Source organism: Chlorocebus sabaeus, chromosome 1 (genome assembly GCF_047675955.1).
Source record: "Chlorocebus sabaeus isolate Y175 chromosome 1, mChlSab1.0.hap1, whole genome shotgun sequence".
In the NCBI taxonomy this organism is placed as follows: domain Eukaryota; kingdom Metazoa; phylum Chordata; class Mammalia; order Primates; family Cercopithecidae; genus Chlorocebus; species Chlorocebus sabaeus.
The window spans coordinates 1,229,955-1,257,722 of NC_132904.1; the positions used below are offsets into that span (position 1 = coordinate 1,229,955).

General features: G+C 63.7%; 1 protein-coding gene across 14 annotated transcripts in view; it reads left to right on the plus strand.

The window, feature by feature from the left end:
- Nucleotides 1-290: 290 nt before the first annotated feature.
- The window catches only part of BRSK2 (BR serine/threonine kinase 2), a 65,577-nt gene continuing 38,099 nt past the window's right edge, over nucleotides 291-27,768 (plus strand). For 11 of the 14 annotated variants that reach the window (XR_012088833.1, XR_012088885.1, XR_012088839.1 and 8 more), the window contains exon 1: nucleotides 570-735. Coding sequence is in view for 9 of the 14 variants with exons in the window: in XM_073005051.1 (XP_072861152.1) it covers nucleotides 645-735 (91 nt within the window). In the remaining 5 variants the exon portion in view is untranslated. Of the gene's footprint in view, nucleotides 736-27,768 lie in introns of all 14 variants that reach the window. The other 3 variants (XR_012088889.1, XM_073005127.1, XM_073005224.1) reach the window with 1 other exon arrangement.

Below are 27,768 nucleotides of genomic sequence, written 5' to 3' on the forward strand. Positions count from 1 at the left end.
CGGCGCGGGCACCGCTTGCAGCCGCCGCCGCATCCCACTGCGTTCGTACAGGCTCGTGTCGGCTCGGCTCCGCTGCGCGGCCCGGCTCGGCTCGGCTCCCCTCAGCTCCGCTCGACTCGGCTGTTCGGCTCGGCTACACGGCTCGGCTGCGCGGCTCGGCTCTGTTCGGCTCGACTCGGCCGCTGGGCTCGGCTGTTCGGCTCGGCTGCGCGGCTCGGCTCGACTCGGCTCTGTTCGGCTCGGCTCGGCTGCGGGACTCGGCTGTTCGGCTCAGCTGCACGGCTCGGCTCGGCTCGGCTCGGCTGCGCGGCCGCGGACGGGCGTGCGCTGGGGGCGCGGGGCGCGGGGCGCGGGCCTCGGCGGCGGCGGCGGCGGCGGCGGCGGCGGAAGCCAGGTGCCCCCGCCCGCCCTGTCCTCTCGACGAGGCGGAGGCGTCGCCGCGGGCCGGGCCTCGGACTGCCGCGTCGGAGTGGACGCGGGGGGCGGCGGCGCGGGCGGACGCGGGCGGCGCAGAGCAGCGGGGCCCGCGGGGGCGCCCCGGCCCGGTCGGCGCGGACGGCGCTCGGCGGACGCGGGCGGACGCTGGGCGGCCCCTCCCTGCCCGCGCGCCCGGGCGCCCCTGGCCGGCGCCGGGCCCCGGAGCGATGACATCGACGGGGAAGGACGGCGGCGCGCAGCACGCGCAGTATGTGGGGCCCTACCGGCTGGAGAAGACGCTGGGCAAGGGGCAGACAGGTGCGTGCGGCCGGGGCGGGGGCCGGGGCCGGGGAGCCCGCGCTGGCAACGCGCTGGGTGGGGGGCGCCCGAGGGAGGCCCCGGCCGCGAAGCCACGGGCCCGGCCCGAGCCCCGGCCGCGAACAATGGGCGGCCCGTGCGCCCCCGTCCGCTCGTGCGTCCCGGTTCCGCTGCGGACCCCGCAGGCCGCTTGGCTGCGGTCGGCCGGGCGCGGCCCAAGGACACGCGGCGCGGCGCGGGGCGCGCGGGCTGACGGGGGCGCACGGGCCGGGCCGGGCAGGCTCCCCTCGGGCCCCGTTGCAGGTGCGCGGCCCGGGCCGCATTGTGCACCCCGGCGACCGGGCCCATTGTGCCGCGGGAGGAGGGGGCCGCGCGGGCGCCCATCTGCCGTCTGCCGCGGCCGCGCTAATAGGCGTGCTGCCCGAGCAGCTGCGCCCCCGGCGGGACTCCCACCTCCGCGCGCCGGCCACCGGGGCCTCCGGGCAGGCCCGATCTCCCTCCGCGGTGGGGGCGGGAGAGTGCGGGGACCTGCAGAGGGCTGGACAGCGCCTTGCGCTGCTCCGGCTCGGGCTCGGGCGGGCGGAGCGTCTGTGACCTGCATTCCCGCGGGGGAGGGAGAGGCCATTGGTGCCGGGACCAGAAGTGCGTGGGACCTGACCCGTGGAGCGGCCCCGCGGCCTGCCGGTGGAGGGGGCTTCCCGGTGGGGCCTGGCTGTCATGCTAGGGAACAGACGGGGTCCCTGCCTGTTCTAGGGAACCGGCGGAGGCCCAACCCAGGCCAGAGACAAGCCAGGCTACCCTCGCATGTGGCCAACTCTCCCCGGCCCGCTGGGCTTGGCTAGCCCTTCATCTGGTCCGTCAGGCGCGTTCACAGAGTCGCCTTTGTGGAGGCTGGGGCTCAGCCATTTTCTTTCTTCTCCTAGGACCGGCCTGTCTCTTGGTGTCCCCGAGGTCCCAGGGCACTGCTTCTCCCTTCCAATCGGAGAAGTTCCTTAGACCCGGGCAGGCAGGGGTGGAGGGAAGGAGGAGGAGGGCGCTGGTGCAGGGTGGAGGCTCAGCCCCTCACGGCTGCACAGAGGAGGAGCTGGGAGGTGGCGTTGGGGAAGGAAAGTGGGCCAGGCCCAGGCTCTTGGGGGAGGACCGTGGCTGTGATGTAACTAAGGCAGAGCTGCAGGAAGGGGTTTGGGCCGGGGGATTCAGGGGAGCCCCCTTGCATTGGGTGCACAACTTTCCCCCACCAGCCACGGCTCGGAGGGGCCCCTGGCCACAGAGCAGGGTCTGGGCAGTTGGATTGGTGTGGCCTGGGTTGGAGAGGAGGTGGCATTCAGCGCGTGTCACCTGGGTTCAAAATTCTCGTCTTTCCCGGAAAGAAAAACTAGTTTGTGAAATTCGTGGTGAAGGAAGGGCCCAGGGCAGCAGGATGCAAGAGTCAGTGAGATAATCCAATTAGGGTCCCAATAAAATGTTATTATAAGGAAACATTCGCGTGTAAGTGAAGATACGATGAGTTATGTGCTGTGCGATGAGTTATGTGCTGTGTGCGGCCTCGGTGGGAAGGGGCTGGTCTCCAGTCTTCATGGAGTTCTGCTGGCGGCAGTTAATTACGGGAGGTTTCCACTGTAATTAACAGTAATGAATACAAAAGGATGGGCTGTGTGTGTCTACAACGTGCTGAGAGAGATATTTAGAAAACAGCTCGAGGTGGGGGCACAGAGCGGCCCCTCTCGTGAGTTCTGACGGGCAGAGCGCAAGTGCGTCGCTGGCAGGGCCCTGGAGAAGGCCACCATTTCTGTATGTCTTCCCGTTGCTGCTGCTGACAGCTCACTGGGAGTTGGGTGGATGTGGGGCCCCGAGTGTGTGTGCTGGGCCACTTGGCACCAGATGCCAGGAGAGCTGCCAGGTCCCAAGCTCAAGAGGGAGATAGGCTTCCTGCCAGGAGACCTCCGTGGGAGAACGGGAGGCTGGGCTTCTGGCCGCCACTGCCCGAGGACGGTCTGGTCCTGCCGTTGAGAACGCTTCTCCGGGGACCTGGACACAGGGGAGTTGTGGAGGCCTTGCTTGGGGGGCTGTTGGTGTGGACACGACTCCAGCCCCTTCCCTGTGTCTGTGGCTGGCAGTTTTGTTTGGCCCTCTCTGTTCATCTCCTCCCCTCTGCCTGAGTCCTTGGAAGTGGGAGCTGCTCGACTCGAGGTGGCCACTGAGAGGGAGGTGGTCAGTGGCAGTGAGCCTCATGGTACCACGAGAGTCCTTCCACCCAGCTGACCCAAGCTGGGCCTGTTGGAAGGTGGGCCAGAAATTTGCTCCAAAACCTGCCCTTGGGGAGTCTGGCCGTGTGGGGAGGGGAGACCACACAGCCTCCCTCTGGGGCCTGGAGGATGCCGCTTCTAGGCACTTCTAGGCACTGTAGGCTGTCTTCTTGTGCCTTTCAGCGCGAGTGCTCCATGGTCTCACCTGTACAGCACCCGCCTAGCTTGTTGGGTCTGTGCCTCCTGCAGGGCCGGTGTGGCTGCAGGGTCATCCTTCTGCATGGGGTGTTCTCTGCACAGCTCCCCTCCGTGGCCGTGGGGGTCGCCTCCAGTGGTCCCACTGCTGGAGCCAGGCACCAGGTGAAGCCATCAGAGCGCGGAGCAGCTGTGTAAGCCTCGCTGGCTGCTTGGTGGTTTCTGGCCGAGACCTGGGGGGATGTAGGCTGGGGTCAGGGTGGGCACCCACCTGCAAAGGTGCTGCCCCAGCTTTTCTCGGGGCCGAGAAAGGCTTGTGTGGCCTCATCTGAGCTTGACCCTTGCAGAGATGCCGAGACACAGTCCCTGCCAGCGAGGGCAACTGTGGAGGTTGGAGGGTGCAGACGCTCCAAGTTGGGGCATGCAGGTCCAGGAGGGTATGTGGCACAGGCTGGGTGGCGTTCGTCCCTGTGTGCCTTTGTCCCTGTGCCCCATCAGTATGCAGAGCAGTGCACCTTCTTGCCCAAACCTGGGCTCAGCTCCTGAAACCTGGGGGGCCTGGGAGGGCCCTGTGGGAGGAGCTGGAGAACCTCGGGCCCTTGGAGCTGTTTTCGGGGGCAGGCGGGTGGGCTGCGTGGGACGATGAGAGGCCTGCCCTTGGGAATCCTCTGTCTGGGGGGCGGGAGAAGGAATGTGGCTGGGATAGGGCTCCCCCGGGAGGGAGCAAAGGAGATAGGATGAGGGGCTGCACTGCAGCTCACCTGGCGGTGTTCACCTGCTGTGGCGTGGGGGAGGGCCCTAGGCTGCCAGGGACCTGGGACATCCCCTCCACATTCTCAATGGCCTTTAGGAGAATTGAGCCCTGGTGGCTGCCAGGGTGGAGAGGGGTCCTGGGGTGGGAGGAGCCAGTGAAGATGGAACAGGTGAGGGGAGGGAGAGCCTGTGCCTGGGAGACCCTGGGGGTGACCGCAAGTCCAGAAGCTGGAGGCAGATGTGGAGGGGAAGGAAGCTGGCCTGAGATGAGGTTGGTTTAGAAAGTTGAACAGGATGGGCAGTGATTGGCTGTGGTGTGCAGGCCCCTGGAGATGGCCCTGGAGATGGGCACTGGAGATGGGCACTGGAGATGGCCCCTGGAGATGGGCACTGGAGATGGGCCACCCCTGGAGATGGGCCCTGGAGATGGGTCTTGGAGATGGTCCCTGGAGATGGGCCCTGGAGATGGGCACTGGAGATGGGCCACCCCTGGAGATGGGCCCTGGAGATGGGCCCTGGAGATGCCCGGGGAACCGGCATGGCGGGCAGCCCTCCCACCTGAAGTCTCCATGGCCCCCTGAAGTCCCTGGAAAGGCCCATTTGGTGTCGTTGGCCACCATGCCAGTGACTGCGCCAGGGTGGAGGCCTCAAGTTGCTGCCCCTAGAGTCTTCCCACCCTGGAGATGGGCCCCGGAGATGGGCCCTGGAGATGGGTCCTGGAGATGGGCCGCTGGAGATGGGCCGCCCCTGGAGATGGGCACTGGAGATGGGTCCTGGAGATGGGCCGCTGGAGATGGGCCGCCCCTGGAGATGGGCACTGGAGATGGGCCCTGGAGGTGGGCACTGGAGGTGGGCTGTGCAGGGCCGAGCCTGGAGAGCTCTTGGGCAGACAGGACCCGGCAGCCTCCCTAGCTGTGAAAGTGGACTCCGCGTGCGAGACCCTGGGAATTCTGCGGCCCTCCCCGCGTCAGGCCCTGGCTGTCTGACCCCAGCTGTTTTGTTAGAGCGGCAGCTGTCTGGGGCTAGGCTGAACCCCTCATCTGCCCTGCACGGGGTTTCCACAAGCTGGGGTCTCAGAACGCTGTTCTCAAGGGCGCCGTGCACAGAGCCCGGGGAGCCGGCATGGCGGGCAGCCCTCCCACCTGAAGTCTCCGTGGCCCCCCGAAGTCCCTGGAAAGGCCCATTTGGTGTCGTTGGCCACCGTGCCAGTGACTGCGCCAGGGTGGAGGCCTCAAGTTGCTGCCCCTAGAGTCTTCCCACCCTGCATGCCCTCCGCGGGGAGCCCCTTTCCAGCTGAGAGCTGGCCTTGAGTGTCCCTGTCAGGGCCCTTGGCACAGAGGTTCCGGGTGGTGAGGACAGGCGGTTCCCCAGGCAGGGGTGGGACGGTCGTTGGAGGTGGGAGGGTCGTTGGAGGCGGGAGCCCTAGGCCCCTGTCCTGTCCCCACCCGCTGTGGCCTTGGACACCTCAGGTGTGTGTGTGTCCCTGTGGACATAGGTTTCCCTGCCTTGTCACTGGCTGGCAGTGGCTGAAAAGACACTGGGCAGAGGGCACCGCCCGGCCCTGACCGTGCTGGCCGTGCTGGCCTGGCTCTGCTGAGACGTGTGTACGCCGTGGATTTCCTGGATGTGGAAGATCTCAAGGCCAGGCTGTGCCCCCACCCCCAGCTGTGCCAGGGAGGGCTTTCCAGAGGCACCGCGGCTGGCTTCCGCCCCGCCTGCTCCACCATCTGCCCAAGCAGGGAGTTGTGTTCAGAACCACTGGGGCATGCAGGGCCTGGGCTGTGATGCGAGGTTGGCCCCTAGGCTTCCAGGGGATCTGTTTGTGGCAGATCTCACGCGGGCCCAGCTGGGGCTACTAGGCTCCTGCCCGCCACCAAAGCTCCAGAGACTGGGTCCCCATCATCGTCGGCTGCCACGGTGGTCAGGGCCCCTTCCTTGCTCTGAGGGTGGCTGTACAAGGTTGCGCTGTACAAGATGTGTGTGGACCCCCACGTCCCCCACTCCTGGTGCCTCTTCCCTTCCAGCCACCTCGAGGACTGTGTGGGGCCAGCAAGGCCTATACCCCAGGACACCAGAGTTGCTCAGACTGGCTTCTGGACCTGGGCCTGAGTGACCTCTCCTGGTTCTCACTCCCAGAGTCGTCTGCTGAGTGACCCCGGGGCCTCTCATCATGGCCTCACCGTGCTCTGGCGCTCTGGGAGCCTTGCAGCAGACAGGAGACCCCCTCCAGGCTGGCCCGAAGGCAGGTCCGACCCCAGTCCCCGGGAACAGCCTGAGTGGGCTGCGCCTCCCCGTCGGCCACTGGCTGCACCAGTCTGCCACTGGCACTCAGGAGTAGCCGTGGGGAAGGCCCCTTCGCCATCACCTGGTGGCGCTTGTGTGAGGGCTTCTGTGCCTTCCAGTCCTCACTAGGCACAGACCAACTTCTTTGGGCACCTGGGGAGGGTCAGGCTGTCCCTGAAGTCAGCAGCGCTGCTGGGCAGCTGGCACCAGGAGAGGAGGCGGGCTGACCCCTATGACTGCCGGCCACCGGCATCCACCTGTGCGGGGCTGTGCCTGGATGGTGGCACTGTGGGGCGTCACCGTGCAGTTCTGGGCCCTGCCCTCGGCTCTGGACAGCCCACCTGGACCCTGGCCCCTTGGAAGCAGAGGGACTGGGGCCTCAGGGCCCCTGTGTGTGGAATGGGGTTTCCCTGAAGCTTGTGCGAGGTTCCAGTGGCTGGAAACACCAGGCCGAGCAGGAGGACGGCAGACCAGCATCTGTCAGGCCCCTTGGGGCTTGCATGTCTGGTCCTCTGTGCTGCCCTGAGCTCTGCAGGAAGTTAATGGCTCCGCACCACCTCCTCTGTGCAGGGCAGCCCCGTTTCCACCTGTCGGGCTGGTGCCTGTGTCAGGCCTAAGCCCCAGGTCCTAGCCTGGGCTAATGGAGCTGCCTGCAGGCCTGCCCAAGGCCTCGTCCCAGGGATGTCCGCCGGGCCAGGCTGCCCTGAGCCAGCTGCCTGGGGCTCTGGACAAGATGGAGGCTGGGCTGGGGCAGAGGCTGCAGGGACAAAGCAGGGATTGTACCAGGCCGGCTGCCTTTCAGGGCCCGGCCCGCCAGGTCCAGGCCTTGTTCCACCGCCTCTGAGGGGCCAGTGTTCTGGGCCCAGCAGCTGGGAGCCAGGCCCCACCCACAGAGCAGTGCTCCCGAAAGTCCTGCAGTTAAAGAGAAACTCCTCGTTTTCCTGGAAGGCTCCAGCTTCCCAGGCTCTTTCTGCTTTCAGTCCTGGGGCCTGCGGAGGCTGTGGCAGACCTGCGCTGCTCTGCCCCAGGGGCCTGGGCTGCAGGCTGGGCCTGGCTTCCTCCCCGAACCCTGGAGAGTGACAGCACCACCCCCGGTAGATGGCAAGGTCCCATCGGTTGGCATGCGTCTCTCTGGGCACCGTGCTCCTTGTTGGGTGCCATGTCCTTGGGCTGAGCTTGGGTCCTGTCTGCCCTGGGGGTGCCATCCTGTGAGGACAGAGCTGCCTTTCCTGGGTGGCCATGGCAGCGTCGTGGCGCTGACTGAGGGGAACTGACACTTTTATGCTGGGGCTGGGCTGTGTGGGGCTGGGTAGGGCTGGTGGGAGTCCCAGGCACCTTGACCTGAGGGGGATGGAGGTGCCCAGGGCATTCACGCCGTCACTGCCCACTTGGCTTAAGCTGGAGCCCAGGGCCCTGGAGGGCAGGCTGGCCTTCCCCGCCCCGGGCAGAGGCAAGAGGGTGCCTGGATGGCCGCCTGCATGGTCCCGTGATACAGCGGGGACGGCTGCACATGGGGCTGAGTCTCAGAGCCGTGGGTTGTTTGCGGGGGCACAGGGAGCCTGCTTGGCCAGGAATGTGGCCTCTGTGGGTGGCTTGGCCTGGGAGCCCCCGGGGAACCCCTTGTATGGGAGAAGGGGTCAGGATAGGGAGCGAGGGGCAGTGCTTGGTGGCCCTCCATGCTGAGGGAAAACCCTGCACAGCTGTCGTCAGGCCCGTGTCCTCGGCACCCTGAGTCAGCCGCAGGGCCAGCCGCTGCCTGAGCTGCCTGGTTGGGGCTGGCCTGGGCCCCTGATTGGCTGCTTCCCTGGGTGGGGGTGACGTCACTGCGCTGGGTCCGAGAGTTATCTTGTGCAGACAGAGGTGACAGGTGTGATGCCTGCCCCCGGAAGGGTGGTGGCTAGGGTGGCCATGTCAGGCACCTTGACCCTGCCCCCGGGAGTGCAGGGGGTGGAGAGGCAGCCCCAAAGCTGGGTTCTCAGAGACCTGGGGTGGCCAGATGGGGGCTCATTCAGCTGCCCACTGTGTAGCCCCTTGCTGTCATTAACTTCCTGCAGAGCACAGGGCAGCACCGAGGGCCAGCCAGGCCAGGGGGCCAAAGGTTCCCTCCCACACAGGCCCCGAGGGGTCCAGGCAGGAGGCAGTGGCCCCAGTCCGTAGAGGCCAGGGCAGCCTCTTCCCCAGGGTTAGGCTGCAGGCCCTGCCGGTGTGGCTTCGGGAGCCCTGGTCCCCATGCTCAGGCTCCCTCCTGCTCATCTGTGATGGGGCCTGGGTGTACCCAGGTCCTTGGTAGGCACCAGGAGATGCTTGGGGTCCCCTGGAGCCTGGAGCCCCCCAGCCCCTCCACTTGCTTTTGGTGTTTGGGGTGGAGACTGGCCGTTGGCACCTGCGGCCGTCCCTGGCGTTCATCCTGTGCCATCCGGGGTCTTGGGGTCCCTGTGCCAGCCCCATGGTGACTTCTTGCAGACAGGGTTTGCGGGGGGCTACAGAATGACTCCGTCCCTTCCACAGCACATGGGCACCTCCAGCCAGAAGGAGCTGGGCAGGCAGCCCCACCCCAGGCCAGAGCCACAGAGCTGTTGTGACTGGGGGTCTCTGGTCAGGATGCTCCTGTGCTGTCTGTTGTGGGCAAGGCCCCCAGCGCAGGGCCACCTCCAGGGTATGTGGTTCCAGACACTGGCTGAGTGGTCACTTGTGTCCACATCGCAGTTTCCCTATCTGTGAAGTGGCTTGGATGGGACGGTGGGGTGGTGCCAGGGGGTTGCGCCTGCCGGGACTGAGCCCAGGGCCTGGCCCTGCCGCTGGGGCCAGCGTCACCCTCAGGGCAGAGCCAAGGAGGGGAGATGGCTTGTGGGCCAGGGTGCCCGAGGGTGGGGAGAAGCAGTTCAGATGGCATCAATGTGTGGCTCTTACCCAGCCGATGGGATTTCTGTGGAGCTCTCTCTGCTGAGGACAGCGAGCGGGGAGCTATGAGTTGTGAGCTGTGATAGGGATTGTGGCAAGGCGGGGCTGGTCAGCTGGGCCTAGCTGGGGACGCCAGGGCTGCATGGTCCCTCGGGGCTCAAACTGGCGGCTGCACCCCCAGGGCTCTGGGCTGGTGAGGAGCTTGTCCTGCCCGTCCCTCTGCTGCCACAGTGACCCTGGACGCATCCCATGTCGCCCACTGTGGCCCTGCCTTCTGCCGGGTGGATGTGGGGGATTTGAGGTACAGGGGAAGCAGTGAGTTCTGGACCTGACCGAATTCCCTGGTGCCATCGGGCCCAGCCTCCTTCGTCCTTGGTACACTGGGGTGTGGTGGCTGAGCCCCAGCTCTGTGGTTCCCGAGGCTTTTCTGGGGTGGAGGCCTCACTCCAGGTCCTGGTGTTTTCACATGGGAGCAGAGGCGAGTGCCCCAAGCCTGGGGAGCGCTGCCCCGTAGCCGCCAGCAACACCCCCCACCTCTGTTATGCAGAAATAGTCCCAGGCACCGTTTGTTGTAAACATTTGGTGTGCACATATAACAGAGGAACTCTTGAAAACCAAAGGGCCGTTATCACCCTGAGAAATTAGCACTGATTTCTAGAAACCGGCAGGAAGCCAGTCAGATGCTGGGATTTTAACTTTAAAAGAACATTTCCCAGGCCTGGGCCTCCACCACCAGCCCAGTCTCCCTGCAGGAGGGACTGGGCAGGTGCTGGGCTCTGCTTGGAGCTGTGGACTCAGTCTCCCGCCCTCTCCATGGCTGGGGGCTGCTCCCAGGGGTCCTGAGCCTTAGCGTTCCCCGGAGGCCCGGGCGTGGGGTGGGCCTGGGCTCCACATCACTCAGGATTTTCCAGATGAAGCTGACACTGGTTGGGGGACCCCATTGGAGAGCCGGGGTAGCGGTGGCCTCCTTTTCCATAACCCCTGACCCCGGGCGGTGGCCGCCTCCTCCGTAACCCCTGACCCCGGGCGGTGGCCTCCTTTTCCATAACCCCTGACCCCGGGCGGTGAGCTCCTCCTCCGTAACCCCTGACCCCGGGCGGTGGCCACCTCCTCCGTAACCCCGACCCCGGGCAGTGGCCGCCTACTCCGTAACCCCTGACCCCGGGCGGTGGCCACCTCCTCCGTAACCCCTGACCCCGGGCGGTGGGCTCCTCCTCCGTAACCCCTGACCCCGGGTGGTGGCCGCCTCCTCCGTAACCCCTGACCCCGGGCGGTGGGCTCCTCCTCCGTAACCCCTGACCCCGGGCGGTGGACTCCTCCTCCGTAACCCCTGACCCCGGGCGGTGGCCACCTCCTCCATAACCCCGACCCCGGGCAGTGGCCGCCTACTCCGTAACCCCTGACCCCGGGCGGTGAGCTCCTCCTCCGTAACCCCTGACCCTGGGCGGTGGGCTCCTCCTCCGTAACCCCTGACCCTGGGCAGTGGGCTCCTCCTCCATAACCCCTGACCCCGGGCAGTGGACTCCTCCTCCGTAACCCCTGACCCCAGGCGGTGGCCGCCTACTCTGTAACCCCTGACCCCGGGCAGTGGGTGGCTCCTCCGTAACCCCTGACCCCGGGCGGTGGGCTCCTCCTCCGTAACCCCTGACCCTGGGCGGTGGGTGGCTCCTCCGTAACCCCTGACCCCGGGCGGTGGGCTCCTCCTCTGTAACCCCTGACCCCGGGCAGTGAGCTCCTCCTCTGTAACCCTTGACCCTGGGTGGTGGCCTCCTCCTCCGTAACCCCTGACCCCAGGCGGTGAGATCCTCCTCCGTAACCCCTGACCCCGGGCAGTGAGCTCCTCCTCCGTAACCCCTGACCCCGGGCGGTGGGTGGCTCCTCCGTAACCCCTGACCCCAGGCAGTGAGCTCCTCCTCCGTAACCCCTGACCCCGGGCAGTGAGCTCCTCCTCTGTAACCCCTGACCCCGGGCGGTGGCCGCCTCCTCCGTAACCCCTGACCCTGGGCGGTGGGTGGCTCCTCCGTAACCCCTGACCCCGGGCAGTGGGTGGCTCCTCCGTAACCCCTGACCCCGGGCGGGGGGTGGCTCCTCCATAACCCCTGACCCTGGGCGGTGGCCGCCTCCTCTGTAACCCCTGACCCTGTATGGCGGCCGCGAGTACCGTCTTCCACCCGTCCATGTCCTTCCTGGGCAGCAAATGCTGCCAGCACCAAGCTGGGCACAGGGCCAGCAGAACGCCCTGGCCCGCCTCGGGACACACATTCTGGAATGTTCACTGTGTGTCCCACACATGCAGGTGGTCTTGGGGGGCAGACGCCATGTGGGAGAAGTGGGGCCCTGTCAGCTCTGTTCTCCGTTGTGGTGGGGGCAGGGAGTGGAGGACCCGCCAGCTCTGCCTGGGCCCTGTGGCCGCCCACCTGCGACACTGTGGCCCTGGGAGGCGTGCAGATGAGGAGCCGGCCCAGGGCTGGGGCTTCCCATCTAGCCGTGGCCCTCCCCAGGCTCCTCGTGGTGCTGGGACCCTGCGGCGTCTGCTCCTCTGGCTCAGGGACTGCCAGCAGCACGGCTGTGTGACCCTCCCTCCTTCTGTCCCTGCTGGTGCCCGGCTCCCAGCCTGGCCTCAACGTGGGGCATGGAGCTCATTTCATTCAGGCCACATGAGTGTCGGGACAGCCACCGTGGGGCGTTGGGGAGGACCAGCAGACAGAACAGTGGTGGAGCCGGTCACAGAGCGGCAGGGGGCAGGGGATGCCCTGCCCACTCCGCAGGCCTCTAGGCTCCCGTCTTTGCAGAGCTGCCCTGCTGAGGCGCCTGGCCTGTGTCTTTGGCACGTGCCCCTGGTGTCACACCTCACCTGTGAGCGGTTGATGCGCGGCTGCCCTCACGTGTCCGTATTTTGGGATTTCCTGCCTGGTGTCTTGTGAGTCGGTACTCTCGCCTGGGGTATGGGTGCTCTCCCGGATGTGCCTGCGTCTCACGGTGAGTCTGTCTGCCTGGGATTGTCACAGCCTGGAAGAATAGGTCGCTTTGCCAGCCCCCCACCTTCCTGCACGGTGTTGGGGGCTCAGGAGCCCCTGGAGCCAGGGCCAGCGTACCCGGGAGTATGTTCCTGGAGCAGGGGGACCTCACTTCTGGGCCAGCAGCCCTGCCTCCTGCAGGCTGCTCAGAGCCCCTTTGGGCCCACAGCAGCCGCTGGCGCAGCCCCTGCCTGTCCTCTCTGGTCTCCAGGGAAGGCAGCGGCGGCCGTGGGTGGTATGGAAGCCCCTGCTCTGCTCCCAGAGCGGACTGTGGGAACACAGCAGGGAGCTAGCGGGCTTTGAGGAAGAGGAAGAGACCTTGCGCCCTGTTCCGCAGGCGGGGAGGCCCCAGGGAGCTGTCCAGCACCAGCCGTGCTGAAGTCTGCAGCTTCGGCCTCCTGTGAGGGCGCCTCCCTTGGCGCTGGGTCCTCACAGCCCAGCTGCAGCTGGAGAGAGATGTGTGAGGGTCAGGAGTTTTTGGCAAGATCCCAAACCTGTTCTCAGCTGTGGTTCTCTGGTTCTGTGCTGAAGAGGGGCAGGAGGAAACCAAATGTGCTCGGTATCTCCTGCGGGCCAGTCCCCCCAGCCCTGGGCCCTGAGCAGACCCCCAGGCCCCACCCCTCGTGCCCTGCCAGGGCCTCTCTGTCTTTAACTCAGGAGAGAGGGAGGGCCAGGGCCCCGCAGAGCTGAGGGTGCCCCTGCGTGTGGGTGCCGGAAATCAGGCATGGAGCAGCCTGGGGAAGGCTGGGGGGCCTGGCCTTGCACTCTCCTGAGGCTGTGGGTGTCAGGGCTCCCCGAGGCAGGGCAGGCACCGCAGGCTGTGGTGGGGTCTGGTCCAGGTGCCCTGGAGCTCGCTCCTGGGAGCCCTTTGTGACAAACTCGTCCAAGTCACCTTGTTTCAGGGCTCATGTGGCCTGAGGGTAGGTGACTTGCAGGAAGTTGAGAAGGTGGCCTAGGGTGCAGATGGGCATGGGCAGAGGAGCTACTGCTGCAAACCCAGCTCCAGGCTGCCACGACCTGAGCCTAGTCCATGCCTGAGCCCTGCCTCCTGGGAGGAGCATTGCAGAGGGTGGGTGGTGCTGAGTGTAACCCTCTGGCTGCGCCACCCTCCTCCCGGGACTTGCCCCTAAGGCCAGCTGGGCCAGCCCTCCTGACTCCTGGTGGGTGAGAGGCAGCGTCCCCCTGGAGCTCCCCACACACAGGAGAGGGTCCTCTAGGGCCTCATCTCATCCTGCCTGGGCACTGGTGGAGGGCCAGGACTCAGGAGGCCAGGACAGAAAAGGCCACTCAGGCCCACAGCCCCTCACTCGGGGACAGAGGGTCTCCTGCCAAAGGGAGAGGGAGTGGAGTGGGAGCAGCTGACCACCGAGAGGGAACAGGCGTTGGGAGCCCAGCCCCCAGCACAGGAGGCGGGAGGGGCGCTGAGCTGGAGAGCGAGGGGCTGTGGTTGCCTCTGAGGAGACAGAGGGCTCAGATCAGCTTGGATGTTTGTTGACCCTAAACCCCAAATCCCCGGGGATTTGTGACTAATGGAAGTGCACAGATGAGCACCTTCTCCAGCAGAAGCCGGGGCGGCCGAGGGCGTTTGCAGATGGTGTGGGCGGGAGGACGGGTGGGCCCCACAGGGCTTCCACCAGGGGAGGTGCCTGGATGCAGGCATGTGCCTGGCCCCTGACCCATGGAGTGCTGAGTCCCCCATTCCACAGCTCGCTTGTGGGTCAGCTGGCATGGGGCCTCGTCCTCAGGGGACCTGTGTCCACGCTGCCCTTCCCCTGGGGCAGTGCCCTCGTCACTGCCTGCTATGACCGGACTGGCCAGGCGTGCCTGCCGGAGGGAACTTGGCAGTCGTCCCCGAGCCCAGGTTGGAGGCTGCTGTGTGTAGCAGAGCGTGTGAGGTGGCCACCCCTCACCCCAGGCCACAGCGTCCCTGGCTCACTGGTCACTGTGGGGTCCTCCCCAGCAGGGCTGTCCTGCTGGTGCCCCTGCTGGTGCTGGGGGTTGGAGCTGAAGGCTGCCCTCGGGCCCTGGGCTCCTGGCCTCAGCCCCCTCTCTGCTCCTTCCACTCAGGAGGCCACAAAACCCTCAGACTCATGGGGCATGGGCAGGGGCAGCGGAGGAGGGGCCCTGGTGGTTGGAGCTGGCTGGCTGGTGTGAAAAGGGGATAACTGACACCCCACCTCTGACAGTGTGGCCTGAGCCCCCATCACCCCAGTTGGGTGGTATCCGGCAACCCTGTTAGGTCCCTTACCTGCTGGTGCTGGGTGACAGTCCTGTTGTGGCACCTGGTGCACTGATGGTCGCCTGTGGACCCCGTGCTGGTGGGACAGAAGTGGGCTCTGTGCTGGGCTGTGTGGCTCGTGGTGACGTTGGATAGACCAAGCCCCCACAGGGCCTGTGCTGAGAGTGACCTGGGAATGTCCAGGCATATCTCAGGGAAACACGTTGAGTGCTTACCCATGTGGGGAGGCGGCCGGGCTCCAGGCCCCACTGCCCAGCTTGGGGTGGTGGCATCGTGAGAGTTGGGATGGGAGGCAGGGGCAGCAGACCTGGTCAGAGGGGGCGAGCGGGGTGAGCCTGGCCTGGAGTTGTACCCAAGCCCCTGCTCCTCTCCTGGGCTTCAGTCACCTGCTGGGAGACCTTCCAGGGCCCTTGGCCTCTTTGGGTCTGTCTGGGCTTTCCTTAGAGGGGCCTGCCTAGCTCCGCTCAGATTCTGGGGCTGTGTTGGGTGTCTCAGCTCTTTCCCACCCCTCTTCCTACCCCTCCAGGTCAGGTGGCAGCTGCAGGTCAAGGACTGACTCGCTTTGACCAGTCAGTGTGAGCTGACTTCGCATCTGTCTGGGTGAAATCCTCCAAAGCCAGCACCCTCTCCCCTCCTCCACAGAAGCTGGTGTGGGTGCACAGTGCCTGCAGCCTGGCCTGAGAGATTGGAGACTCAGCCCTGCGCCATTGTGTGGATTGCCCCTGCCGCAGCCGCCTGCAGGTGCAGCGGGATCCAGGCGCGGGCAGCTGGCTCCCTGCCCAGGGCCTCACTCCTCTGTGTTGCCCTCCTGCCTCCGGGCCCCGTGTCCTTGATGCTGCCCCTCTTCCTGACCCTGCTGTCCTGTCACATCCCCTCTTCAGGTAGTGGCCACGGGAGGAGGCTGTTGTCCCAGCCAGCCCTCCCTCTGCCTCAGCCTCCCAGGACGGATGTCCCGTTGGCCGAGTGTTGCACCTGCCTCTGCTCCTTGCCTTGCTCTGCCTTCCCCTCCATCCCTGTCCCGGCACCTGGAGGAAGTTGGGGTGGGGAAGGGTCCTCGGGGGAGACCATCTGCACGGTCCCTCCCTGGAGGTCAGCTGGAGCACTGGCCTCTGGAGGGCATAGGGGGCTCCCTGGTTCCTGATGTGGCCCCTGCCTCCAAGACCACAAGGCACTCAGGGACAGACGCTGACGTTTGGAGGGCAGCAGCCTGCGGCCCCTGCCTCTCCCCTCTGCCCTTCCTGCAAGCCACCTGCTACCCACTGTCCGCTAAGCAGCTCTATTCTTACTGCGCCCTGGAGATTACCTCTGCAGCGGCTCCTCTGGGACAGGCCGGCTTGCTGCGTTGGGGGCAGGGCTCAGCACTTCCGCCCTGTGGGAGGGTGACCAAGGGGCCCTGCATGGAGTCCCTCCCCAGCTCTCACTGCACCTGTGTCCTGGCACAAGGCCCCTGAAGGTGTGGCAGGCAGGTGGGTGTGCAGGCCCCCGCCTCTGGTGGTCTAGGGGGTGGGGGTGGCTCTCTGAGGGGTGTGGGCCTTCGTCTCTGATGCTCTAGGGAGTCGTGGGGGGGGCTCTCTAAGGGACCTGAGCAGCCTCCAGCCCCTCCCCAGGGAGGTCAGTCGCCCTGGGAGGGGGCTTGGGAGCAGCCCGGGCCAGGCTGCCTCGTCCACAGCCCTGGGCCAGCTGGTGGGGCAGGGAATATGGACACTGCCCTCCCAGCCCTGAGCTCAGGACCCTCCACCGCTCCGCACTTGGCACAGGAGCTGATGTTGCTCCTGAAGCCCTACGTGCCAGCTGGCGTGGGAGGGGTGTGTGTGTGTGTGTGTGTGTGTGTGTGTGTGTGTGGCGTGTCTGCATGTGCAGGTGTGTGCGTGCGTGCCCACCTGTGTGTGCAGGTGCCAGCCTTGCCCAGCTTTCCTCCGTGGCTCGTGAAGCTCAGGATGGCTGGCAGAGCCAGTGGCAGCCCCACCGTGTGAGAGCTGAGGAGTTGCGATCCCAGGGCTTGCCTGCAGCCAGCACCCCACAGTTACAGGCAGCGACCTGCCCGCCCCAGCCTCTTCCTCTAGGAAAATATGCCCCATCCTGCTCAGGGGTCTGGGATGGGGGACTGACCAGCGGCACCAGCTCCCCGCAAGGGCACAGGCTTGGCCGTTGACCTTTGCTCCCCAGCTTTGAGGACCCAGGGTTGAGCCAGGAAGATGGGGTGTGGAGCTGTTGGGCTCAGGGCAGCCTGAAGATTGTGCTCTGTGCCGAGGTGGGGAGGTCCGTCCTTTCCTGGTGTGGCCCCAGCCAGCGACCCGCATCTCCTGCGCCCAGTCCTTCCTGCCTGCCTGCGTGGCAGTGACCCCATCCAGCCGCTGCTCCTTGACCCCGCAGGCCCCGCACCCCTTGCAGAGTGACTGGCCCAGCCCCAGGCGCCCCTCCTGTCCACATCAGACCCTGGTCCGCACCTGTGCCATTCCATCCCCAGCCTTCCCAGATCCCCACAAGACCCCACAAGCTCCTAAACCCACCCAAGATACGGAGACAGGACCCTCCCGGCTCTGCCCCAGCTCCTCACCCTCTTTGTTGCCTGCACCCCTGCCGAGGTCAGGGTGTCCCTTGGCCAGCGGCTCCTCCTGCCTGCCCTTCTCCCAGGCTTGCCTTCCACTCCCTGCCTGGCCTTCCCCTCCTCCTACCCGGCCTTCCCCTCCCTGCCTGGCCGCCAGAGGCCACTTAGAAGATAAACTGGGCCCAGCATGGTGGCTCACACCCGGAATCCCAGCAGTTTGGGAGGCCGGAGCGGGTGGATCACAAGGTCAGGAGTTCAAGACCAGCTTGGCAACCAGGTGCGGTGACTCATGCCTGTAATCCCATCACTTTGGGAGGCCGAGGCGGGTGGATCACGAGGTCAGGAGATCAAGACCATCCTGGCTAACACGGTGAAACCCCGTCTCTACTAAAAATACAAACAAACAAAATTAGCTGGGCCTGGTGGTGGGCGCCTGTAGTCCCAGCTACTGGGGAGGCTGAGGCGGGAGAATGGTGTGAACCCGGGAGGCAGAGCTTGCAGTGAACTGAGATTGCACCACTGCACTCCAGCCTGGGTGATAGAGCTAGACTCTGTCTCAAAAAAAAAAAAAAAAAAAAAAAAAGATACACTGAGCCACACCTGGGCTGTCCCTGCCACTTAGGACCCCAGAGGGTTAGCCCCACTTAGCCCCACTGCCTACAGCCAATTGCATGGGGGGCGAGCAGAGCTGGTGTTTGGCAACATGGGAGGGCCAGGGCCCCGAACCCCTGCAGAGGATGCCAGCGAGCCCCAGGCTCAGGATAGGCCACAGAGAGCTGGCATGAGGAGGCCTGCAGAGGCCAGGACAGCTGTGCCCAGCACTCGGCCCCCTGCCGGCTGGAGGGTGCGGGGGGTGGGCCTGTCACTGGGCCATCACAGGGCCTGGGGAGGGGCTGAAGGGTGCGGGGGTGGGCCTGTCACTGGGCCATCGCAGGGCCTGGGGAGGGGCTGGAGGGTGCGGGGGTGGGCCTGTCACTGGGCCATCGCAGGGCCTGGGGAGGGGCTGGAGGGTGCAGGGGTGGGCCTGTCACTGGGCCATCGCAGGGCCTGGGGAGGGGCTGGAGGGTGTGGGGGTGGGCCTGTCACTGGGCCATCGCAGGGCCTGGAGGGTGCGGGGGTGGGCCTGTCACTGGGCCATTGCAGGGCCTGGGGAGGGCCTGGAGGGTGGGGGGGTGGGCCTGTCACTGGGCCATTGCAAGGCCTAGGGAGGGGCTGGAGGGTGCGGGGGTGGGCCTGTCACTGGGCCATTGCAGGGCCTGGGGAGGGGCTAGCAGGGTGTCAGCCTGCAGCTCGGAAGAGAGAAGCCCAGGTGTCTGCTCCCTCCATGAGGGTGCTGAGGTGCATGCATGTGTGTGCACGTCCGTGTGCAGGTTTGTGTGTGTGCGCCTGTATACCTATTAGTGTGTGTGCGCGCGTCTGTGTGTGGCACGTTGACATGTGCAGGTTTGTGTGTGTGCGCCTCTATACCTATTAGTGTGTGTCTGTGTGCGTCTGTGTGTGTGTGTGTGCGCGCGCGCGCACGCGTCTGTGTGGCGCGTTGACATGCGGGTGTGTACATGTGTGCCTGCCTGTGTGTGCAAACGTGTGTGCACATGCATCTGTGTGTGCAGGTCTGTGCATCCTTGTCTGCCTGCATCTGGGATGACAGGCAGAGGCTCCTGGGGTTTTGCAGGGAAGGGGGCCCCAACGTCACCACGGCACCTTGGTAGCCATCCCCTGGGCTGCCGAGGGTGGGGCCTGGCAGGTGCGAAGCAGAGGGAGCTGCAGGCCCTAGAGGAGGCTGCTGTGGTGGCTGCAGCATCTGCATGGGCCCCCCACATCTGCTGTCTCTTTCCCATCCCAGCCCTCTCTGAGGCCAGCGTGGGTCACCGGCTCTGACTGGCTCCCGCCAGCCACCTCTGCGGTGTCCACTACAGCCCCACTGCCTGCAGAGGGCCCTGCTGGCCCCTGTGCCACTCTGGCTATGCCATGGTGTCCACACAGGAAGTGTGTTCCAGCCCCACAGAGTCCACTTGGGGGGCTTCTCATGTCAGACCCTTGGCCACAGCGTCATGCTCATCTTCCCTTCACGGACCCCCTCTCTGAGGCCCTTGTTCCTGCTGTCTGCCCTGCATGGCCTTCAAGGAAATTGCTGACCCCCAGGACACCCCCTCCTTCATGGGGTGCCTCAGGCCCCAGCTCTGCGGGGGTTCTAGACCCTCTAGGGGCCTCCACACAGCCCCTAAACTAGGACACTAGCTTCAGAGACTGAATCACCAAATAGTTACAGGATTCAGTCAAAATGTTTCATCGGGCTAATCTCACAATATTGACTTGTGAAAACCGGTTAATAGAAGTCTAACGTGATCATCTGGGCTCCGCTGGGACTGGGTCCCGCCGCCTCCAGGCAGGTGCAGCCTCCAGGAGGGTTTTCCCAGAGTGTGGGCAGGCCCGGCAGGGAGGGGCTGTTTGCTGCTCCATTTGCCCAGTGTGCCCTCAAATCCACAGCCTCAGGGCACCTGTGCCCTCCAGGGAAGGCCGCCTGGGTCTCCTGCCCACCCTGGAGTTGAGCCCACCTGCCCTGCAGCTAGAGGGGGCGGGGGCTGCCCAGGCGCCTCCTCCATCACCTCCTGGTGGAGGGTTCCTGGTCCCAGGTCCTTCCACTCCAGAATCCACCTTTGAGCCCCATGCCGTCCGCAGCCCATCCTCTGGCCTCCCTGGGGCGAACAGTGAGGCTCATGGTGTGGGGAGCACAGGGCGGGCCTGGCCTTGGGCCCCAGCCTCCCTCCACCGCTTCCCAGAGCCCACAGTTCCACTGCTGGGGCTTTCTCTTGGCCACCTGGCCAGTTCCCCTCCCTGTGTCCAGCAGTCCCCCGCAGCCCCACACTCATGCCCCAGGGATCCATCCAGCTCCTGCTGGTCCCTTTTGTAACCCCTGGCTTTGGGGAGGGTGGAGTCCAGGGTCCCAGGTCACCATCCACCTTAGGAGTCCAGCGTCCAGCCCCAGGGCAATAGTCATGGGAGAACTGGGGAGGAGGCTGTGCGGGGTGGGGGTCTTCACACAGTGGCCACCAGGCTGGGGGTATCCTGAGGCCAAAGCCTGTGCCAAGTCCCCCCTGTCTTCCCAGAAGGCACCTGAGTGCTGCGGCCACTCCTTGTCAGGTCCAGGGCCTGGACCCTCAAGGACACCTCTGTGGCTGCCATCCTGACGAGCAGAATTCACCACAGACCCTCAACCTGATGGCACAGGTCAGGGTTCACGTCGGAACCCTTCCCGCTGGTCCCTACTAGATCTGAGAGTGAGTCGGGTGGGGTGTGTGTGTGCACATCTGTGTGTGTGCAGTGGTATGTGTGCACATCTGCCTGTGCAGGTGTGTGTGTGTGTCTGCCTGTGCTGGGGTGTGTGTGCGCACATCTGCCTATGGAGGGGTGTGTTTGTGCATGTCTGCCTGTGCAGGTGTGTGTGTGTGTCTGCCTGTGCTGGGGTGTGTGTGCATATCTGCCTATACGGGGTTGTCTGTCCACCTGTATGGAGATGTATGTGTGTCTGCCTGTGCAGGAGTATGTGTGTGTGTATGTGTCTGTACAGGTGCTTGTATGCCTATGCAGGGCTGTGTATGCACATTTGCCTGTACAGGGGTGTGTATGTCTGCCTGTGCAGGCATGATGTGTGTCTGCCTGTGCAGGGATGTGTGTATGTGTCTGCCTGTGTCTGCCTATGCAGGGATGTATGCGTGTCTGCCTGTGCAGGGATATGTGTGCACATTTGGCTGTGCGGGTGTGTGTCTGCCTGTGCAAGAGTGTGTGTACACACATCTGTGTGTGCCGTCTGACCCCAGAGGCATGGGCCTGGCTTTCCTAGGGGCCTGCAGTTCCCACTCTGGTTCTCTGCCCCACCCTAGCCGTCCCCTTCACCCCTTGCTGCCTGGAGCTGGGGTAGTTGGGGAGAGGCTGGGGCTGCAGACGGGCAGCTGGCCTCCTCATGCTCCCAAGGCCGCCTGGTCTCCCTGTGCTTGGTTGTGCTGCTTGGGCTGTGGGAGTGGAGCTCCTTTGCACAGGTGTTCGTCATCTGTGTTTCTTTTCTTTTGAGAATCGTGTTTCCTTGGAGAATTACCTGTCCTTGGCTCATTTAAAACAGTTGGGGTGTTGGTGGTTTTTGTAATGATCTGGTCAGGGCACTTTCCACGAGGAGGGCCGTCCCCCCAGTTCACTGGGGCTGCCCTGGTCAGGGCGTGCCGGGGGTTTTGAGTCACTTCCATGTCTCCTTGGAGGCTGCGTGGCGTCTGCGGAAGCTGGTGTCTGTGCCGTGGGGTTCTATTTGTGGGTGTTGTAGAGAATGCGCCGTCCAGAGACAGAGCCGCTGCTGTGGTGGGTGGGGGGTGCCTGAAGGGCACAAGGACGCTTTGGGGGTGTCAGGTGTGTCGGCCCCCAGGTCGTGGTTTCACACACATGTGCTTTAAATGTGTGCTGGCTGTCGTGTGTCCGTCACACCTCCACAGAGCTTTGGGAACTGCCGAGATGGGGAGCCTGCCGGAGACACAGGTTTTCTGAGCCCACCAGCGGCTCCAGAAGCAGAGGGGATAGCCCTGCATGCACATGGGGCGCTCATGGCGTCGTCCTCGCAGAGCGGTGACGGACGCAGAGTCGGGGTTCAGGAGTTCGTGACGTCGGCCTCCCAGAGCGGTGACGGATGCAGAGTCAGGGTTCAGGAGTTCGTGACGTCGGCCTCCCAGAGCGGTGACGGACGCAGAGTCAGGGTTCAGGAGTTCGTGACGTCGGCCTCCCAGAGCGGTGACGGACGCAGAGTCGGGGTTCGGGAGTTCGTGATGTCGGCCTCCCAGAGCGGTGATGGGCACAGAGTTGGGGTTCGGGTGTTCGTGACGTCGGCCTCCCAGAGCGGTGACGGACGCAGAGTCGGGGTTTGGGGGTTCGTGATGTTGGCCTCGCAGAGCGGTGACGGCCCAGAGTCCACGCCCAGTGCAGTCATGCTGCTGTGTGCGATGGGTGCTGGGCCTGCAGACCTCGGTGCTTCGAAGGCCCCACTGCCAAGCACAAGATGCCCCTTTTGTCCTCATCAGGCTCTCTGGTCTCCAGGAGTGGATTTGGGGGCTGCGAGTGCCAGGCACACACTGTGTCCCCGAGGGCTGGTCCCCCACCCAGGCACACCTGTGGCCCTGAGCCAGCACAGCCTGACACCTGCCCTCAGAAGCCCTCACCTGCCTGGGGTGGGGCCATGGGGGAGGCTGGTCCTCCATTCTCGGGGACTGGGGGACCCCCCTTCTGGTTGAGAAGGCCACAGGTGCCCCCCCCCCGGCACAGCGGGGCACCGCCCAGACCACCGTGGCCTGAGGAGGAGGTTTGACAGCCACTTGGTAGGAGGGCCTGTGACGGCCCTTTTGTGCAGAAGGTGGGTGTTCCCCGGTCTCAGAGGCCAGGGCCCTTGCTGGCTGGGGTGGGGGCTCCTGCCCAGGGCCCCGCTGAGGGGGGCAGGAGCAGGGGCGGGGAGAGCAGCCGTGCGTCTGCCTTTTCTGCTCCGTCACCATGGCAACAATGGAGATTTGGCAGGAAGGAGGAGGGGGCGGGCTTTGGAGGAGGCAGCCCAGGTTTGGAGACCAGCTGGGGATCCTCAGGGGCCTGAGGTGGGGGCTGCAGCCTCCGGCTGGCTGGGTTCCTCCTCCCTGGCCACTGAGCCAGCCTCGCTGAGGGGAGAGTGGGCTCTGGATGTGCTCTGAGCTTCCTTCCTCACAGCCTTGCTCCTGGGCCAGAGCAGCAGGAAAGGGGCCGGAGCAGGGGGCCCAGTTCTGCCCCATCTGGCCCTAGTTTGGGGAGGGAGCCTGGCAGGGCACCAGCCTCACCCTGTGAGCCCTGAGGGCCACCCCAGCCGATGGGCACATCCCCGCCGGCCCGCACCCCACCCTTCCTCCCTCTGCTCCCCAAGAGAGCCCAGGTCTGGCCCAGCGGTGGGCAGGGGAGGGGCTGCCGATCACAGAGTGCCAGCTGGCCACACTCCCGGCCCACAGCTGCTCCAGCCACGCCACCACAAGGCCAGACCTGGCTCTGCCCGCAGCCCAGCCCAGCAGGTGTGTGCCGTGCTCCCTGGCTGACCAGGGCCCCTGTGCACTCACACGCATGCTCAGGGGAGGAGTGTGCTCACACGTGAGGGATGCAGCCCCCACAGCAGGGATGGGGCACCTCGCCAGCACCTGGTGGGCTGCACCTGCCAGGAGGGCCAGCTGTGCAGATTCCCGTGCTGGTGCTGCCTGCCCCCGTGTGTGGAGGCTTCTGTCCACCAGCCTGGCTTGGCATCCGGGCCCTCGTCTCGCCCTCCCCAAAAGAGCTCAGCCCCTGTGCTGTGCTGTCCTGTGGGGAACGTGTCCTCGCTCACGGCCTTAGCAGCAGTGTGGTGGGAGGAGTCTGAGCTCTTTGGTCGGCAGGGCCAAGGGAGCAGGTGCCCTCGGAAAATGGGAAAATGCGGGACAGGGTCGGGCTGGGGGGAGGGGTTCAGTGGTGGGAGGGGCCCAGCAGCGGAGCTGGGGAGTTTATGGGAAAACCTTTCCTGAGCCAGGGACGGTGGCTGGGGGGTCAGATATGGCAGCCCCTGCCCACATGGGATCCTCCTGCCTGCTGGGAGTGGGCAGCAGCACCCTGGCCACCCAGAGCAACCCCGCGTCCCAGGCCCGTCGGGTCTCTGCCCCGGCCACACACAGCAACCGCGCGTCCCAGGCCGTCGAGCCCCACAGCCCACATGGGCCTTGGCACCCAGCTCCCCAGTAGGACTTCCCCACGCCAGGAAGGAAGTGGGCATGGGCGTCTGGGGTCTGTGTGCCTGGAGCTGAGCCATGTGGCCTGGGCTCCCTGCACTGCCCACCACCCACTGACCCTGACCACGCAGGTCCGCAGCGGGGCCTGGGCAGAATGGGGAAACCAAGAGGAGGGGCCTGAACTGAGCCCGGGGTGGTGGGGCCTGGCACCCCCGCTCCACCAGCCCCTCCTGCCGTCTCTGGGGGCATCAGTGGCCCCAGAGCCAAGGAGCAGCCTGAGGGGCTGAAGCTCAGGCGAGGACAGGTGGGCGGCTGCTGCTCCACAGTGGTGGGCAGCCACAGCGCCCGGCCCTGCCTTCCGCCGCGAGGAGAATGGGCTGCCTCCCACACTGGACACGCAGCGCGTGCCGCTTCCTCACACGCTTTACTGTAGCCAGACTTGGAAACAGTCATGTGATCCCCAGGGATAAATAACTGCGTTTTTTCTCCATTGTCCTTAATTTAAAAACAATTGTTTGTTAATTTAAAAGGAAGCGTTTATCTTCAAATATAAAGAGATTCAAATTTTCCTGTATGAACTAAGATTTGTGTTGGTCAAAAATACCACACCCCAAAGTTGCCATTGTTCCATTGTTTAAAATTCTACATGCAAATGGAATCTCCAGAGGCCGGGCAGGAGGAGGACGGCCTGGGAGTGACCAGGCTGCTTCTCCGCCTGGACAGCTGTCTCCGTGCCCCTGTGGCAGTTGGAGGCTGGGGATGCCACTGCCCCACAGTGTGCTCCGGGTATCTCAGGATGCTGGGAACTTCCCTCTGCAGAGAGTTCGCGTCACTGGGATCCCAGGATGAGCTTGTGTGTGGAAAGGAGTGTTCATTAGACGCTAAGGAACCTCAGAGCGTGCTAAGGTGCAGCTTCAAAGGCAGCAATTCTTTGGAACTTAGGCCAAGGAAGATTTGTGTTTTGGAAATGGCAGATATTTTATCACTGACATTGTTTAGTGTAGGGTGATAAAAAGTAGACTGAATTTTTAAAATTAAAATGAAATTCACGTAATATAAAATTAACCATATGGAAGTGTACAATTCAGGGACCTCGCATTCACTGTGCTACGTGGCCACCATTGTCTAGTTCCAGAACATTCCACCCTGCGGGACCCTGCACCATTGTGTCTTCTTGCCCCTCCTCCATCCGTGGGAGCGTGGCCTGCCTTCCGTTTCTGGACACGTCACAGACGTGGGTCCCAGGCTGTGCGTCCATCTGCGTCTGGCTTCGTTCACGCAGCAGAACGTCCTCAGGGCCATATCTGCTGCCATCCCTGTTGGGGTTTTCTTCCTTTTGAGGCTGAATGCGCTTCCCTATGTGGACCAGACCACATTGTTCACGCATCATCTGCCGTGGATGCGTGGCTGCCTCCACCTCGTGGTTCTCAGGAGTGGTGCGCTGTGGACCTGTGTGTGAGTACCTGCTCGGGTCCCTGAGCTCAGTTCCTGGGAGCCTAGACCTGGGAGTGGTAATTCTGTCTTTACCTTTTTAAAAAAATTAGTTCATTTACTTTTTAGAGACAGGGTCTCACTCTGTTGCCTGGGCTGGAGTGCAGCGATTCGATTCTGGCTCATTGCAGCCTTGGTCTCCTGGGCTCAAGCAATCCTCCCACCAGCTTCCCAACGTGCTAAGATTACAGGCTTGAACCACTGCACCTGGCTTGTGTTTAACTTTGAGGAGCTGCCAGACTTTCTCATTGGACCTAGTTTTAGTCAGCCTCCTTTTTTTTTTCTTGAGACGGAGTCTCACTCTGTCACCCAGGCTGGAGTGCAATGGCGCGATCTCAGCTCACTGCAACCTCCGCCTCCCAGGTTCACGCCATTCTCCTGCCTCAGCCTCCCAAATAGCTGGGACTACAGGCACCGCCACCACGCCTGGCTAAGTTTTTGTAGTTTTAGTAGAGACGGGGTTTCACCGGGTTAGCCAGGATGGTCTTGATCTTCTGACCTCGTGATCCACCCGCCTTGGCCTCCCAAAGTGCTGGGATTACAGGCATGAGCCACTGCACCTGGCCCTCATTTGGGTTTTTTAAGGCCCCACAGCAAAGGCAGCCCTAGTGCCCACTGGACGGCTGGCACCCCTGCCTGCCTGGGGTATGCCTCGCCCCCTCGGGTCCCTCACTTTACTTCGTAGAATGCGTTAGCTTGGAGGAGCCTGTTACCTGCTTGCTGCCCACAGGGTGGTCCCGGCGGAGGACTTGGAATGGCTGCCCCTTCTGTTGCACGGGCTCCACCATGGCCTCCTCGGCCACTGTCCCCTGGGAGGGCAGTTGTGGTAAAGGCTGGAGCTCCAAGCTTTGGGCAGGTGAGTGCCCCTGGCGGTTCTGTTCTGTGATGTAGGTTTTTCAGACTGGGAAAAGTTGAGAGTTTCAAGGTCCGTTGCCAGTGGGAACTGGAACCAGGCAGGCTAAACCAAGTTCATTATTGCTCCCGGCAACCCCAGGGCTCACCTGGCTCACGGGGACCTCTGCAATGGCCAGGGCCTGGGACCACCCGATCTAGGGCAAAGGGAGGGGGAAGGGGAGGGATGTGATTATAAAATTTCTGTTTTAATTTCAAATACAATAATGTTGGTAGATAAAAACACACAAACCAAAGCACTTTGATTTTATCAGTAACTATTAAGAGTCTGGAGGGTCCTGAGGCCAGGGGGTCTCACGAGCACAGAGTGTGATGCCCATGAGGACGTGACCACAGCATTGAGTGTTCTGTTTCCTGGGTGGCACGTCCGCAATGCCATCCACTGTTTGGCAGAGTCAGTCTTCTAGAGATGCTCTGGTAAGAACAGGTTTTTAGGCTCATGTGCTCCCTTCCCGGTGCCCGTCATCCCTGCCTGAGGCTGTGGCCCAGGCTCAGCTCCCTCAGGCTGAAGGGCTTCCCACACGTCGTGTCCAACACATTCCCCCAGCTTTCCTTCAACTGCCGATGGTGGTATTTAGCCTCGGTTTTGGAGGATACTTTTGCTGGATGTAGAATTCTGGGTTCCTTCAAGTGCTTAGCAGGTGCTACACCGTGGTCTTCTGCTGGTGGGAGGCAGCCACCACCAAGGCCCTGGGTGTGATGCTCGTCTCTGGCTGATTTTGAGGTTTTCTCTTTATCCTTCGGTTTTGTGAGTTTCGCAGTGACCCACCTTGGTGTGTTCCTCCAGGTGTCTGTCCTGCTTGAGGTTCAGTGAGCCCCGTGGATACACAGACTGATGTATTTAGCACATTGGGGAAAATTCTTCATTTTTGTTTTAAGTTTGCCCTCTTCAGCCGGGTGTGGTGGCTCATGCCTGTAATCCCAACACTTCGGGAGGTCAGGGAGGGCAGATCATGAGTCAGGAGTTTGAGACCAGCCTGGCCAACGTGGTGAAACCCCATCTCTACTAAAAATACAAAAATTATCCAGGCGTGGTGGTAGGCACCAGTAATCCCAGCCACTCGGGAGACTGAGGTAGGAGAATCACTTGAACCTAGAAGGCGGAAGTTGCGGGAGCCGAGATTGCACCACTGCACTCCAGCCTGGGGGATAAAGCAAGACTCCATTTCAGAAAAAAATAAAAATAAAATGTGTCCTCTTCCCTATTTGCTCTCTCCTGTTTTGAGGGACTCCAGGAACAAGTGTCTTAGACTATAAGACGGACCTGCAGGCGTCTGACATGCTGTGAGGTCTCCACCTCCCTCTTTTGCTCTGGTGCTTGTCAGGATAGTTTCTGCTGGCTGGTCATCGAGGTCACTGTTCATATGTGTGGTATTACCTTACCCTTTTCTGAAAATCCTAACATTTGGGTCACCTGTGTCCTGCTTCTGTTGGCTGTTTCTTCTCTTGAGGGTGGGTTACCTGTGTCCTGCTTCTATTGGCTGCTGCTTCTCTAGAGGGTGGGTCACACTGTGTCCTACTTTTGTTGGCTGTTTCTTCTCTTGAGGATGGGTCACCTGTGTCCTGCTTCTATTGGCTGCTGCTTCTCTTGAGGGTGGGTCACTTGTGTCCTGCTTCTATTGGCTGTTTCTTCTCTTGAGGGTGGGTCACCTGTGTCCTACTTCTGTTGGCTGTTTCTTCTCTTGAGAGGGGTCCCATTTCCCCACTT